We start from the raw sequence: 16209 nt of genomic DNA, 5'->3' as shown, positions 1-16209 counted from the left end.
CACAGCACAGCAGTGGCGCCAAGCCTACGCCACGGATCGCCCGTCCCGTCCCGTGACGCCGTACGTTCCGATTCCGTGGTGGAAAACGCCATGGCCGTTGCGCATGACCTTGCTTGGACCAGGAAGGAGTTAAGCTCTGCGCCGGTTACTGCGTGAGCTGAGCTGAGCTGAGTCAGTTGGGTTCCAGGACAAACGGATGGTCGACAGCTCCAAGCAAGCACTCACTCACTCGAGCAATAACCGTCCGATGGTTACGGATCGCTACCCCACTAAAATGGAACGCCCAAGCGCGTGCTCCGGCCCGGCGCATTGACCACAAACCGTCGCCGGCCACGCCGGCATCGTCACGCACACCACCGGTCGCGTCCCGCACCACCGGCAGCCCGTGGCGTGCCCAGGCCTCACATTTTAGTGCGCGCCGTGGCGACCGGGCCCCATCGTTCACCGAACCGGTGCTTCTCCGTGCATATATATATAAGCGAGCGAGCCCCGGCCGGGCGGCATCACAGCACAGCAGTGCGCCGTCATTCATCGCTGCCATGGCTTCCCCTGTCCTGCTCGTCGCCGCGCTCTGCTCTCTCTTCGCGCTGCTCGGAGCGGCGGGGGAGCCGGCGAGGGGAGCGGCGGCGGAAGCTTCGGCACTCCGCAGCAAGGCGGCCACGGACCCCAACACGGAGGTGAAGTTCGACTTCACGCCGTTCCTGATCCAGTACAAGAGCGGCCGCGTGCACCGGTTCATGGGCACGTCGTTCGTCCCGGCGTCCGTGGACCCGCGCACCGGGGTGGCTTCCAGGGACGTGGTCGTGGACCACGGGACGGGCCTCGCGGTGCGGCTGTACCGGCCTAGCCGCCAAGCCGTCGCCGGCGGCGCCGGCGGCAGGCTCCCCGTGCTGGTGTACTTCCACGGCGGCGCGTTCGTGGTCGAGTCGGCGTTCGACCCCGTGTACCACGGCTACCTGAACGCGCTGACGGCCAAGGCCGGGGTCATCGCGGTGTCGGTGAACTACCGCCTGGCGCCGGAGCACCCGCTCCCGGCGGCGTACGAGGACGCGTGGGCGGCGCTGGCGTGGGTGGTCGCGAACGCGAACGCGAACGCGCGGCGCGGCGGGGCCGGGGCCGGGGACCCCTGGCTGTCCAGGCACGGCGACGCGTCCCGCCTGTTCCTCGCCGGCGACAGCGCCGGCGGCAACATCGCGCAGAACCTGGCGATGCGCGCGGCGGGGCAGCAGCAGAGGATCAGGGGGCTGGCGCTGCTGGACCCCTACTTCCTGGGGCGGTACGTGGGCGGGGGCGCGGCGCGCGCGTGGGACTTCATCTGCGCGGGAAGGTACGGGATGGACCACCCGTACGTGGACCCGATGGCGCTGCCGGCGGAGGTGCTGCGGCGGCTGCCGTCGCCGCGGGTGCTGATGACGGTGTCGGAGCAGGACCGGCTCGGGCCGTTCCAGCGCGCGTACGTGGACGCGCTCCGGGGCAGCGGGTGGCGCGGGCGGGCGCGCCTGTACGTGACGCCCGGCGAGGGCCACTGCTACTTCCTCAACAACCTCGCCTCGCCCAAGGCCGCCATGCACATGGCCACGCTCGCCGCGTTCATCAACGGCAGCTGATAGATTGTCGGCAGCGTGGTAGTGCTGCTCACCCGATCGATCAGCCAGCCCTCTGTACGTAGCTATAGTGGTCTGTCTATCTCACTGGTGAGTGGAGACATCTGTAACCACCATACCGTATACTGTATTTTGTCAGTGGCCGCCCGAGAGAGAGGTGTTTAGCATGCATGTTATGTAATACTACGCGCACGTTTTTTTCTCCTTGTCTGTAACCGCAGTGACATGTAATTTTCCCACTTCTGCCGGGTACGGACGTCGGTTTCACTGGAGCTTGGAAACGGGAAGGGGGAGGCTACTGTTGGCATCCAAGACTCGTTGCTCGAACTAGTAGAGGCAGGACCGCAGGAGGCGGAATAGCCCCAGCCGCGCCGACCGGCACTTGAAGTGTGCTGTGTCCTCTCGGTCCGCGGCAGAAATGACGCGCCAACAGCGAGCGTCCCCTCCCGCCTGATCAGCGGCAGAAATGACTGTGCGCCTTTCGTCGTGACCTCCCGGCCGATCGACGGAGAGGAGAGCTCGGCTCCGCAGCAGCAGTCGGCTCTGTTTGAGCTCGGCAGCAGACGCGTCATGGCCTCATGGTCATGGGTACTGCTGCCTAGTAAACTTGGGGCCTGGAATGGAAGCTGGGCGCACGCACTGTCGAGGTGGAGGCATAGTAGATTATTATGGACCATCGAACGTGTGTCACGGCATGCATTTCGGACAGGACATAGACTATGCTACTCACCACCAAGTAGTAGTAATGCTGTAGCATCATGACCCATTTCTGCACTAAATGGTGCTGGCTTTTAATCGGATGGCACGCGCACTTGACACTTGTAGGGTATTCATACAGCCTTTTGAAACCGAGATCACTGCACTCGCTCAGGTTGTGCCGTGGTGGTTTGTGGACGTCGCGCTCGCTCTCTCGCTCGCTCTAGCACAGCTTTACCGCTGCCACTACGCATGCTCGCCCCGTTGACAGTTCAGATTATTATGGTTCTAGTGGTAGTGGCTCTGACTCCTGATCTTGCTTATCGCATCCCACTGATGGAAAACTGAGTGGAAGCAGAAGCTGCTGTGTGAACTGTAGAAAACGTCATCGCCGGACAAGTAACGCAACTGTCCTCTCTCCCTCCACAGACTCGTGAATCGCTTCCAAGAACGTGACGTTCTTTCCCGTGAATTTTGGTATCGTGTTCATGTGGCGCCTGATTGGTTCATGATTGCGTATCGAATCCGAAGCTGGCGAGGCAGTTGCCAGTTGCCACAGCCCCGTGCCAGTGCCAGTGCCAGGGCCACGCTCTGGACCAGCGGATGATTTTTTTTTTTTTAGTTTTTACTGCCAATAACAAAGAGAGGGCTCTCCTGCTCGTACGGCCGAACAGCAACGCTCGCGCTCTTGTCGCTCTTCCCGATCCGGACGGGCGAGGTCGACTTCGACTTCTCGCCGTTCCTCATCCGCTACAAGAGCGGCCGCGTGCGCCGCCTCCCTCATGGCCACGTCCAGGGATGGAGGACGCCGTCGACGCCGGAGCCGGCCTCGCCGCGCGGCTCTACATACCCAGCGACGTCCTCGGCACGCCCGAGAAGCTGCCCCTCCTGGTCTGGTCTACTTCCACGGCGGCGCCTTCGCAGTCCACTCGGCCTTCTCCGGCGCGCGCTCCCGCTTTCTGACTTCTGAGCGCGCTCGTGGCGGCTGCCCGCGTGGTGGCCGTGTCCGCGGACTACCGCCTCGCGCCTTCATCAATCCTCTGGCTTTGCCGGCGGAGGAGTGGGCGACCACCCCTTCATCAATCCTCTGGCTTTGCCGGCGGAGGAGTGGGCGAGGCTCGGCTGCCGGCGTGCTCTGGTGACCGTGGCCGAGCTCGACACGATGAGGGACAGGGGCCGGCGGTACGTCGACGCGCTGAGGCCTGAGGGGGAGCGCGTGGGCCGGGGAGGAGGCTGTTCTGTACGAGAACCAGGGCGAGACGAGGGACACGTCTACTTCATCGACAAAATCAGTGGCGACGGCGACAAGGACAAGGCGGAGATGGCGGCCGTCGTGTCCTTCATCCAGCAGAGCGGCTAGGTAGTACTGTAGTAGGATAGGATCCATCTGTGTCGTGTCGTTCTCGTTCATCAAGCCAAGGGTTTCGTGCTTGGATTACGCATTCCCATTTCTCCAAAGTGTTGTGGACAACTAAATAATGATTACATGCCCGATTGGAAACTAAAGAATTATGCAGGTATTGCACTATATTGATTTTTTTGATGTATGCAAATGTATCTGATACAACCAAGCCAATTAATATAACTGTACAATCAAGACACATAAATGGTGCTCGGGACAGGCTGTTGTTCCGCACTTTCAGTCCAAGCACAACAAGAGCAGGCTAGGCCGTTATAGGCTTCATATCTACTAGAGATAGCAATGGAAACCTGACTCCGATTTCTCGTGGAAATTTCTCTATTATGACTTTTAGGAACCCCATTTTTTCGAGTAAAATTAATTTATTTTCCCTTATAAAAAATATGAATCTCTTGGTAAGATGGAGTTCCTAAACTATCCCTTAAAGATGGAGATAAGATGATTTTATTCTTATGGAGATCGAAACGGTATAATTTAGTTCTTATCGGTTTTGCGGAGACAGAATGGGGAACCATCCCTATCTCTGTTCGCCATGTACCCGCTCCACAAACTTCTCTTGATTTTAATTTGTTCATTGATATATTAAAATCATACTAAAAAACTTAATGCGTAGTCTTTTATAAAATAGTAAACTAAACTCAAAAGTTGATGTATCTTGTAATTTGTAATCTTGTTTATTTCATTTATATTGATTTGATATAATCAATTTGAATTTGCATAGCATAGTTTGTATTATGGTTAATCAACTATCGTACCAATCGAACCCAAACTGACTTGTTCAGCTATTATTAATTAACAACAAATTCAGTTTACATCTCGTTAAAATCAATTTTTTTTTACAACCGATGGATGGATTTAACCGAATTAAGCGAATGGCCCAGGCGTACGTATCCAGAGCAAGGGCTGTCCTGCCCTTCTTCCCACGGTTCACGGCTGATTGAGTCGGCCACTGCCCACGCCACCCAAAAACTCATGGCCAGCGCTGTCTGCGGCGTCACCGCGCGCGCCCACCTGCCTTCCGCCGTCCCTGCAGCCGCAAGAAAGCTCTTCTTCCGCTGCAGGGCCGCGTCCACCATGAACGAGGCATCGGCGAGCTCGCCGGACGCCGAGGAGAAGAAGACGACGACTGTCTTCGTGGCCGGCTCGACGGGGCGCACCGGCAAGCTCGTTGTGGAGAAGCTGCTGGCCAAGGGATTCGGCGTCGTCGCCGGTACGACGGACGTGAGCAGGGCCCGCGGCAGCCTGCCCCAGGACCCCAACCTTCAGCTCGTGAGTTTAAGCTGACGTGCTTCTTCTTGTCGTTAAATTGGTGGGTGGTGGTGTGAATTTGGGTCTTTGAGTGACTGAAGGTCAGGGCTGACGTTACGGAGGGCGTCGACAAGCTGGTGGAGGCCGTGCGCGGCGTCGATGCTGTCGTCTGCGCGACGGGATTCCGGCGGTCCTTTGACCCTTTTGCTCCGTGGAAGGTTTGTATCTGGTTAATTTGTACAAACTGGTTCATGCTTCTTTCTTGTTCATGGCTTTGATTAGTTTTTTCAGGTGTTATACGACTAAAACTATGAAATGTGGAGAGTGTTCTTGCCAGAATCGATTGAAATGTTTGTGTCTGACGTTTGGGCTAGGGTACACATTGGGCAAAAGCCTTGGCGACGGTGTTGCCTGTGGGAGCTACTTTCCCTGTTGGAGTGTCGTGCTTATTCCCCTATAGCATTGTCTTCCAAGGGTCAAAACCACGGTTCACTTTTAAATCGAAGTTTCAATTCATGTCACATGAAATTCTCAGTATTCCCTTGTCAGGGAAGTTTTAAACATTGTTGGTACTTAAGATGATCTAAGTTCACCTGTACCCACTAATTTTGCCTCAGTGCTAGTTTTCTAGACCTTGGTTCTTGCATTGAGTACTACTCATGGTGTTGCCATCCCTAATCCATCTTTTCATCCACGATTGTGGTGGCTGTGGCTTAAATTAATACTGGTAATCCAACAATGCTTTTTGTGTAGCTGAGCTGATTGGTCAACTGGTCTAGTTTTTTATTACCTCCGTTCTCGAATATTTATTGCTCACTAGTTTATTTTTGAACTAAAATGTGACAAATAAAAAAGAACGGATGGAGTATTTATTTAGGCAAGTTTAAAAAAGTTGTGGCAGAGAGAGCCTATCAAATTATATTAACTACTCAGTGTTTGGTAAATTTCCTCTTGATGTTTCTATATTTGGTATATTTAGTGAACAATCAGTCCATGGGCTTGCAACTAATAGTCTAATAGCTTTAAGGATCCAATCATATTACCGGCAAATGGTTGAATGCGGATAGATACTCCTTTCGTTTCACAAATGACAGCCGTGATACAATTTTGTGATTGCAGGTAGACAACTTTGGCACAGTGAACCTGGTTGAAGCATGCAGAAAGGCTGGCGTAGCAAGATTCGTACTCGTCAGCTCCATTTTAGTAAATGGGGCCGCCATGGGTCAACTTCTGAATCCAGCCTACATTGTGCTCAATCTACTTGGCTTAACACTGGTCGCAAAGCTACAGGCAGAGAATCACATCAGGAAATCAGGAATAGATTACACTATCGTAAGGCCTGGAGGGCTGACAGATCAACCCCCAACAGGGAATATAGTCATGGAACCTGAGGTAAGAGCCTTAAACATATTGCCTGATGCTATTGCCAGTAAATAGTTTTTAAGTTAGATGGATTAGAGGGTGGATTTGCATAATTTACCACTGGTGATCCCCGTTTGGTTGCAAGAATGGGTTCTGATTCTTGCTAGATTCAGGAGAATCTGAACTGAACGTTGTTTCTGGTGAAGTGATCCTCCGAGGAACACCTGGAAATGTTTCTCTGTTTTGAGCTGAGAAGGGCTATCACCCAAATAGTTGTTTCACAGCGATTCTAGTTCATTACTGGGTGAATCTGGATTGATAGCCAAATGGTTTCACCGATTCTTACTAAGCGATTCGATTCAGCTGAGAATCTCAAACGCCCCTGCAAAGAAAGATACAGTAGAATTTAAGTTGGCTTCATGTTACATTCCACTAACACAATATACAAAACCTGTATATGTGGCTTTAAGGTGAGGTCTGCAAAACCGTGTAACTAGGATGTGGTGGTACTACGTGGAACTTTTTACTGTTGGAACTTAATAGGATGTCATTTCGATTTATGGAAGTAGTATAATTGGGGTTAATCGGTATTGACTTTTTATGTATAATCCATGTTATCAAAACACTTAACATTGGTTAAAATTTATACAATTGGAGTGAATGCATCTCTTCCCTTTTACTGGAGGGAGTTCTTTTGTAAGAATTTTTTCTTGTATGCATATTACTAGTTTATACAGTTAAAATAGTGCCATAATGCTGAATGAACCTAATTCGATCCAGATAATGAAAAAGTAATATGTTTAGAGGCCTCCAGTGTGTTTCAATGTTTTCTCATCTTGCTTTTCCATTCCGGAAAGTACTCTCTGTCCACCAATAGTTTATGGGTAGCATTTTTGTTGTCGAAAATTTGCAGGACACTCTTTATTCGGGATCCATATCTCGGAGCCAGGTTGCTGAAGTAGCGGTTGAAGCACTGGTGTGTCCAGAGTCTTCCTACAAAGTTGTTGAGATTATCGCCCGTACTGATGCTCCAAATCGCTCTCTGAAGGATATGTACGCTGCAATTAAGCAAAATTGACTGCTCTATTTTTTTGACAGGATGGTTAGTTTGTTATACAACCATGAATCAATGAAGAACACTTATAGTCTATGTATTTGGCATTCGACAGTATATTTTTGACTCGCGAAAATCTCCTGAAGCCTTCAGTCTAGGCCGGCTAGTTCACCTCTAAAACCGGTCAGACCGGGTGTCCAACATCAGCTAGACTGGCCAAAAGTTAAGTGCTCGTTCCCGTGAAACCTGGCTAGCCGATTTTTTCAGATTTTGAACCGGTTTATTCGAAATCGATTTGTGGATCTATCTTGACGTGAAAAAAATTAGAGAATGCATTTTGAATTGTTAAGAACGCATCTACTACATCCTTCTACCCTCACTTATCTATCCACCTTGTTGTTTGTCATGTCATCTTGCAAGATTTAACGGTGTTCTAAGTGGTCTTGTCGATCCAAGGAAAACCTCTAAATACTTGTTCTCGATGAGATGAGTCTTCACAGGAGGTACTCAGGAGTCTACCAAGCAAAGAAAAGGACCAACATTAGTCTAACTAACCCCTTTATCGACAACGGGATCAACATTGGTCTAACCAACCCCTTGATTGGTTTTGTTAGTCTGCTATGTTCTTGTTGTGATCAAGATTATTTGTAACCATGGGTGTTCTAACTTTTGCTGGTGTGTGATCCAAATCAGCATCAACAGACTTTTCTATGACTACGGGGGAAAGAAGAGCAAGATCTAATCTGCTAGCAACAAGTCAGGTTTTGAGAACACTAAGGGGAAGGAGGATCACATCGACCCTTCAATCCAAAGAACACCAACCATCCTACATTGATAGAAGTTCTTGATGATCTTCATCAGAAGATTGAAGCCAAGTCTACTGCCAATCTAAAGGCTTTCTTAAAGAGTTAATGATTAGTGAGACAAGGTTACTCAATTCGTGAGCCTAACTTCAATAATTCTATTGTTTCTACATCTGCTATACCAGAGGTAAAGATTGATGAAAAGGTAATTGATCCTTACCCAACTCATACTGATTATGCTAAGATGTTGTATGATAAAAAAAAACTATTATTGATAACAATCTTATGACCGATCTTAATATGCTTATGGCACACTTTAATAGACTAGAGGGTAAGACAACCGATTATGTCGATCTATCAGCTGAAGAATCTGGTTCTACAAAACCTCAATATGGTCTGCCTTTTAGTTTTATGATAATAAAGGTTTAATGTAGCAGATAACAAAGCTAAATTGGCTTCTTCACCACTTGAGACGACAAATCCAACTTAAGTGGTGTTAGTACATCTTTGCCAATAGTCATCGTTGTTCAAAATTCGAGTCATAACATACAAAGTAATCATAGATCAACAGTAAACCAAGCTCTGGTGGGGTATATATATGGTTCTTTCTAACCCGCCGAAGTCACCAAGTCAAATTTCTATGCTTAGTAATACACCTATGGCTCCTATTACACATTTTAAGGAGATTTTGAACTTCGTGCTTATAGCGTCTCCTTGGAAGAGCCTCCAAAGGTATAATAGCCCAAAGTTTATTTGTGTTACTTCCCCCTAATTATTAAATCAGGCTAACACGTGTATAAAACTATTTTACTATCTTAAACTGTGTCATCCACATTTCCATTTAGGGCATGTTTGGAAGCACTCGGTTTTTAAGGAACTGGTTTATAGAAACCAGGGTACATCCAAATAGGCCCGTTTATGCTTCAGTTTCTAGAAACTGGATTTCCATATTCTAAGAAACTAAGAAGTTGTCCTTTCCTAGCTAAAATCAGGTTTTGTCCGACAAATTACGTACACCCTTAGTTGTTTGATGGAAATTATGGTGATTGCTACCACTCTGAAGCCTATGTCTACAACCCCCTCAATGTATGCTATTTGAATGTTTAATTATTATTTTAACAATTCTGAATTAAAAAATTATGAGTTCAATCTAAGTTTAAAATTGGCAGCAAAGAAAAATAAAGGGAATAATTAAATCATTTACTTTTAAAATAGAGTAAGGTAGACTTGTCTTTGTGTACCGAAAAAGTTAGAAATTGGGTTTCAAACATGCACACCCAATTTTGTTTCGATAAACAAGTTTATAGAAACTAGGGATAGAAATCAGTTTCTTAGAAAGTGTGGTGCTTCCAAATAGTCCATTAGTTGATTATTAATTGTATTTGGTTCATGTATACCTTCAGTATTTTTGTACTCGCATCCATGTATTTTATTATGAAATCCATGTATATGTGATTCGAATGAATCTATACAACACTTGTTTTTTAAATGTCATTACGCTAGATTCTTTTGGAGGCTTTTATATTGTTGTTTTGGTCTAAGTACCCCGAGATCATTTAAACATATTTTTGGATCTTGATTGCACGGGGTGCACCTCAAAGTTAAAAATCTGATTATTACAGGTGTTGCAACTTTATATTAGGCTATCTGGATAAGTCGGAATGACTTAGTGTTTAACAAAACCCCGATGGTTACTTATTTGCAGGTTCTGTTTCGGGCGACCCATTGGCTTAGGTTTTGGGCATATTTGCAGAGGGTTGAAGACCAGGAGATAATCAAGGAGACGTGTCGACGGATTGAAGTCGCATCTATGCAATTTTTTTCTTATTTTGGTTGGAGTTTTACGAACATGATTACATATTGAGGTTATAGTATGTCTGTTGGGTGTCGTGTTTATTTTAATGTTTGTGGTGTAAGATTGCACTCTATGTTGGGAGTGTTGATCTTTTAATGTTAGTTTGTTTGTAAGGTTGTACCCTCCTTTCATAGAGGACAAAGGTGGAACCTGTTTCTAGGGGTGGAAACGAGCCGAGTCGAGCTCGGCTCGGCTCGCCCATCTAGCGAGCTCAAAAAGCGGCTCGGCTCGGCTCGCTGCCAGCTCGCTGAGCCAACGAGCCTAGCCATAAACGTAAATATGCTCTCTAAATTATAATATAAAATCTTCAAAAATACTTTAAATAACATATTTTAAATTAATAAAATAGATATATCACTAATATAATATAAAAATAGATTATTTTTATAGTAATCTCAAATAACATAAATTATTGTCTACTTGGTACTAATATTATATGCTAATTAAGATTTTATGTAACAAATTGTTGTTGTATCGAGCCACGAGCCAGCTCACGAGTTGCACCGAACCGAGCCGAGTTGGCTCGTTCTTTTCACGAGCCATAAAAACAGGCTCGGCTCGGGCTCATTCTGAACGTCGAGCCGGTCCGAACCGAGCCAAGCTGCTGCGAGCCCGAGCCAGCTCGTCGAGTTCGAGCTTTTTTTTAGCCCTACATGTTTCCATTATCTATTAAAATATGGTGCTTCTGCTTCATTTCTTGGCTTGTCGCACCTGGTAAAACACAATACTAGCAATAAAAAGCATGTTCTAAAACACAATACTTTGGGTCAAGCTACAGCCCTCAGCTATGGACATACATCGTGGTCGGTTGCACTTGCAAAACGAGGCCTTTCGTGTGCCTCACAAATCACGGAGGCCCGCATCGCCCTGCTGTTGTCGTCGTGTCAGGTAACAAACTCTCATCTTGTTTCAATCAATCTCTGTTGATGGATTGGTGCAACTGAACAACTCGACATTCCAATGAGGCATTCAGGCCTTAACCTTCCATCAACCCGACTGCAAACACGTGCAGTCACACGAGCCCTTCATCTCTCGAAGCCATGGTCACCACCGCCGTCGGCATCCGACGTGCGCGAGCCAATAATTATACAGCTCTGCCTCGATCGCTCCCCCACCACCACCCCTCTGTCTCTGCCTCCCCAGCCCCATGGCTTTCCACTTACCATCTTCCTCCACCTTCCCTTCAGTTCCCTAGGTAGCTCTGTCCCTCGCCACCGACGGGCGACGGGGCGATTCGGCGAAGACGTCGTCCTCCACGGTGGGCCACGCCCTCCGACGACATGTCCCACCGCCTCGGCCGCGTTGTCAGCGACCTCAGCCACAGCAACTCCCACTCAGTGACGATGACGGACCATAGCCTCCACCGCCAGAGCTCGACGAGCAACAACGAGGGCGGCAACGCCGGCAATAAGTCCAAGAAGAAGCTCTCGCTCCTCATCTCCAGCGTCGTCTCCTGCACAAGAAGCGAGAGCAGCTGCGAAACCGAAACGGGCAGCAGGGAGAGGAACAGCAGCAGGAAGCAGCAAACCGACGGCGGAGCTGGCGAGAGGGGTCGAGGCCTAGAGACGATAGTCCTGGCGGCGGTGCGGAAGTACGTGGCGATGGTGGAGCAGCTCTTCACGTCGTCCTACTCCGCCGCCGGTAGCAGCCGCCGGGACGTGGACGGGCTGCAGGGGCGGCGGCGGCCGCACACGTTCACCTCCACGCGCCACGCCGGGGGTAACGGCAACGCCGCCGCCGCCCATTCGTCCAAGCGGCACGGAGGGCGGCTGCGGCTGCCGTCGGCGCCCGCGTCGATGCGAGGGTCGCCCGCCGCCAGCGGCCACCTCTCCGTGGGGGAGTCGGTGACCACGTCGTCGGAGGTGAGCACGATGGAGGAGCTGCAGAGCGCCATCCAGGCCGCCATCGCGCACTGCAACAACTCGGGCGCCGCCGCCGGCGGCGACAGGCAGCAGCAGCAGCAGCGTAAATGTTGAGGCGGTGGCGGCGCGCGTCCTTTGCGTGCGTGACACTTCACAGTGGCTGTACGCCTGTACGTTAATCGTGCGTGGATCGGGCCATGCATGGCCGTGACGAGTTTAATTGTTCGGCGTGTGTTCATCGGAAATTCGGTATGTGTAAATTATATAAGTTGCCATGTGTGACTGGAAGGAGAGAAAAAAAGTGAGCCAAATTTAGCGAATTTGTGTTGTTGATGTTTGGGACTAAAGTTTTTTTACAGTTTTAAAAAAATACTGCAGTATTTAATTTCAAATATTACAGTATTATATACAGAATGATATTTAGTAATGTAGAACCTCTGTTTTCAAAACTGAAGTATTGCAAACACTGTAGTTGTTTTAAGATATTCTAAACTTAGGTCTGGACGTCAGCTTTCAAAACTGTAATATTTTATACTGTGATATTATCATAAATAAAATATACTCTAGTATTTGAAAAACTGTGATTTTCAAAAACCTTGTTCCAAACAGGGCGTCAATTGTAAGACGCTAGCTAATTATCTGCGCCGGGACGTGGGTTCCTTCGTGATTTGAATTTTGTACTGATAACAGTCGAATTCAAATGCATATTCTGATCGTGTTCTATATACGACAGGTTTAGAACATTTAATGCAAAACGAGAGGCATCCCTTTCCATCAGACACGTGAATGCTTATAAAAGAAAATCTGAAATATAAACGTACGAGACCGAAAATACCTTTTTGTTGACGAGATAGCTAGAAAGTGTGGTTGCATTGGCGACAATCATCCATCGTAATGAATGAATTCGAAAGCTTCTTCCACCAGCAGGCCGTACTGGTTTGGAGCACCCCATTTCGGCCCAGATGGCGACCGTTTCTACTTCGGCTCACAAGTCCATTATGGGTCAAAACATGCTATCACGCAGAAGAAGAATCAGGGATAATGGTTTTGAACCATGGCCCGTACGATTAATGTATGTTTAAAATATAAAGTGAGATAGTTAAGACTGCTATAGACAGTAAGACAGTCTTAGGGTGACGTTGGCGATGAGGAAACGAAGAGGGCATAGGATGGATGGTTCAAAGTTTTGGTTCACATGTTGGCGACTTTTATAAGGGGCGGGCCATCAATGTTGGTTCCCAAATGCACCAACAATGAATGATGTTACATGTTAGGTCTTGTTCCGTTATTCCCCTTCTATATCGATCGGTGTGAATTGGAAGGGATTGTGATGTATTTTGACTTTTTATGGATTTAAACCGACTCAATCTTGTCCAATTCCACATGGATTAATGTCAAAGCGAACAAGTCCTTAGCGATGTAAAACGATAGTGGTTCTAGTAGATCAATGTCGGTTCTATAACCCAACCGGTAGTGATGTGCATGCATCGGTGCCCGTTGTAGGTACTAACATGCGGTGATGAGGATATATCAGTGTCGGTTCTAAATACCAACTCATGATGATTCTTTAATATTACTGTCGGTTATATAATATAACCGACAGTGATATAGACATCATTGTTGGTTATGTTCTGTAATCGACGACGATGTCCCATTCCATTAAGTTTACATTATATAAATTATGTAAAATAATTTACGGAGTTATATAGAAACTACCTTTACATAAAGTGTTTTTTGCAGCAGTGGCCACTCATATGGTCTAAGTCAATTTCTCGCCAGTTTCCCATGTGTCAATTAACGTTTATTGCACCCAGCATTTTTTTTAGATGTTGAGTTTCATTTATTTGAAATAAGGTTGGGCCAAGCACATTAAAGTTCAACAAAGGTAGTTAACTCATTATCATTAAGGACTAGTTTAAAACTCAAATCCTCTCCGAGATTGAGAGAGAAATGAACTAATTTTGAATCCCCTGCATGGGATTTGAGTTCGTCCTAAACTAGCCCTAAGAGCATCTCCAACAATGTCTCAAATCGAAATATATGGCTCTACACAGGAAAAACCACTCCAACAGTGTCTCAATTCAACAAATTTTGTCAAAAAACTATAGGGCACCCTCTCAAGTGCCTCAAATATACTACACCGTAGTGAACTGCCCTATAATCTAGATTTGGGGCTTTACTGTTGGAGCAGAGTGTTTTGTTGGTGCCTTAAATTCTATAAAATTTACTTATTTTTAAATTATAAGGTCACGTTGTTGGAGATGCTCTAATAAGGATTACTCCAGTTAACCACGCGCAACAAGCTAGGTACTACATGTTTCCTCTCACAGTTACAACGATGGACGTACTTGGCAGTAGCGCAATGGAAGCACAATTTCATATATAGCGGGTAACCTATTTCCCATCAATTTTCCTCACTGGATCCAAAAGGGTAGTACATGCATCGCATTTGTACAGGTTGAGAGAGAGGAGCACAAACGAAACTACTAATTAATAATAATCCTACCAACTACACCTGGCGAGAAAATGACGACACGATCAGTTGACCCTCCAAAAATCAAATGAGGGGAAAATAGGACGACGCACAAACCCTGAAAACAATCGCAATATCCAAAAAAGGAACACCAATCGGTGAACGTAAAATGATGGTCTTAGACGAAGATATCAGAAGTTAGACGAAGATCCATGGTAGTAGAACTCAAATTTTGCCCCAATAATTATATTACTTTGTCATGCTGCATGCAGTTTTCGCCCAAATGCAAGTGACGGTCGGTCATCTCATCTCATCTGTGGCTTCACTCTCCTGCCTCTGCCTGATCTCCATGCTCTCCAAGATCCTGCCAAGAGTACACAATCCCATACTGCCAGTTAATAATTTTTTTTGAAGGAAGTTAATTAAACTAAAAGATGTGCCAGCAGTGCTCGACAAAACAAGGGGCGGGGCGCCATGCATGCACTGTTTCTGTCTGTCGAGTGTCGAAACGAAAGGAGATCGATCCCCATGTGCAAGTCAAAAGCAAATACTAAAAGGGAGCCATGCCACATGCCATTGCCATGCGTGGTGGTCAGTGCGTTGTTATTGATTACCACGTGAGCGTCAGCGCCCGCCCCGGCGGCGTCGCCCTTCCGGTGCGCCCTCCTCAGCCCCAGCAGCTCCTTCCACCGCGGCGGCGCGCGACGGCCGCCGCGGTCGGCGGCGTCCGGCCGCGCGCGCAGCTCGGCGCGCAGGGTCGTCGTCGTCGTCGGGGGCCGCGCCGCCACCGCCACCGCCTCCGCCTCCCGCAGCGGCAGGATGCGGCCCTTGGAGAAGAGCTGGTCCGCGTCCATCATGGGCCGGCTGCCCGCCGGCGAGAACTCGAAGTCCGCGTCCGCGCGCCCCGGCGGCCTCGGCGGCGGCGGCTCCAGCGCGAAGTCGCTGGAGAAGGACATCCGCGGCGGCTCCATCAGCTGCCGGCCGCGGCTGCTCCGGGTTGTACGTGTCAACACGTACGTGCCATCTAGGACTACACGTACTCCAAACTGTCGAGTGACGACTGATCGACGAACAGACGAAGACGCTAGTAGTGTGTGTGCTAGCTGCAGGAGGCCGGTAGCAGCAGCATGCAGTGAAGTGTGCGGGTTCGGTCAAGCTCGCCAAGCTATGGACGGAATGGCTTGGGCAGGGTGCAGCCGTGCAACTGTGCAAGGGATGTTATATAATAGCAGCAGTGGGGAGGCCGGCTGCAGTGGAAGGGGAGGAGAGTTTGTGCAAACATAATTGCATGCGTGGCGTGGGTGCAGTGAAACGGCCGGTGGCAATTCAAGCAGCCACTCCCGTACCAACTTGTTCTTACGGCTAGCTACTAGTCTACTACTAGAGAGGTTTGACTGCGGCCCGCGTACGTGTTCCGGCGGCAGCCGTCCAGCAAACCCAGGTGCACGTGTCAGGTTCTAGGAGATAATCCAAACTACTATACTAAACATATGTAAACGGACGACTATATTTATATTTTGTGCAGTTACTAAAATGCGTGCATGCATGTTGACTGCAGTAATTGAAGAGGAAAGAAATAACCCCAAACAAAAAAAAGAACGTTTTCTGTTGAAGAATCTCATTCCGTTGACCTGGCATATATATGTAGTGCATAGTACGCGTCAGCGCTTTAAGCCTTTAAGAGCATCTTCCTAATATTTGTTCTCCCAATATTACTATATTAGACGCTTTCCAAAAAAAATATAAAGACCCAAAAAACATACCCAACTTCAACAGTTTCTACTATTCTCCTAAAATAAGATTTTAAAAGTGCTATTTGGGAGGTGTTGTAG

The 16209-nt window shown here is 48.2% G+C and overlaps 3 protein-coding genes across 3 annotated transcripts; 2 read left to right on the top strand and 1 right to left on the bottom strand.

Moving 5' to 3' along the window:
- The first annotated feature begins 284 nt into the window (after positions 1-284).
- LOC103643151 (tuliposide A-converting enzyme 1, chloroplastic) lies at positions 285-1843 on the top strand. The gene has a single exon (XM_008666303.4). The coding sequence runs from the start codon at positions 540-542 to the stop codon at positions 1605-1607; it is 1068 nt and encodes a 355-aa protein (XP_008664525.1). The 5' UTR covers positions 285-539; the 3' UTR covers positions 1608-1843.
- Positions 1844-4614: 2771 nt separating this feature from the next.
- Positions 4615-7624, top strand: LOC100285154 (3-beta hydroxysteroid dehydrogenase/isomerase). Its single transcript, NM_001158048.2, has 4 exons — positions 4615-4989; positions 5070-5186; positions 6088-6360; positions 7244-7624. The coding sequence occupies exons 1-4, from the start codon at positions 4693-4695 to the stop codon at positions 7406-7408; spliced, it is 852 nt and encodes a 283-aa protein (NP_001151520.2). The 5' UTR covers positions 4615-4692; the 3' UTR covers positions 7409-7624.
- Positions 7625-14285: 6661 nt separating this feature from the next.
- On the bottom strand, positions 14286-15891 carry LOC103643149 (uncharacterized). Its single transcript, XM_020547226.1, has 2 exons — positions 14992-15891; positions 14286-14741 (listed from the first exon to the last, which is right to left on the bottom strand). Exons 1-2 carry the CDS (start codon positions 15346-15348, stop codon positions 14700-14702), a joined length of 399 nt encoding a protein of 132 aa, XP_020402815.1. The 5' UTR covers positions 15349-15891; the 3' UTR covers positions 14286-14699.
- Positions 15892-16209: the final 318 nt, after the last annotated feature.

Source organism: Zea mays, chromosome 1 (genome assembly GCF_902167145.1).
Source record: "Zea mays cultivar B73 chromosome 1, Zm-B73-REFERENCE-NAM-5.0, whole genome shotgun sequence".
NCBI lineage: Eukaryota > Viridiplantae > Streptophyta > Magnoliopsida > Poales > Poaceae > Zea > Zea mays.
The sequence above is the reverse complement of the archived record's forward strand: the minus strand, read 5'-3'. Positions and strand labels throughout refer to the sequence as shown.

What these genes read in the sequence shown, in the direction of transcription:
- LOC103643151 (XM_008666303.4), top strand. Translation starts at nt 540, where the DNA reads ATGGCTTCCCCTGTCCTGCTCGTCGCCGCGCTCTGCTCTCTCTTCGCG.
- LOC100285154 (NM_001158048.2), top strand. Translation starts at nt 4,693, where the DNA reads ATGGCCAGCGCTGTCTGCGGCGTCACCGCGCGCGCCCACCTGCCTTCC. An exon ending in ACCCTTTTGCTCCGTGGAAG is followed by an intron (nt 5,187 to 6,087) that starts GTTTGTATCTGG and finishes TTGTGATTGCAG; the next exon opens with GTAGACAACTTTGGCACAGT. An exon ending in ATATAGTCATGGAACCTGAG is followed by an intron (nt 6,361 to 7,243) that starts GTAAGAGCCTTA and finishes GAAAATTTGCAG; the next exon opens with GACACTCTTTATTCGGGATC.
- LOC103643149 (XM_020547226.1), bottom strand. Translation starts at nt 15,348, where the DNA reads ATGGAGCCGCCGCGGATGTCCTTCTCCAGCGACTTCGCGCTGGAGCCG. An exon ending in CGGGCGCTGACGCTCACGTG is followed by an intron (nt 14,742 to 14,991) that starts GTAATCAATAAC and finishes TACTCTTGGCAG; the next exon opens with GATCTTGGAGAGCATGGAGA.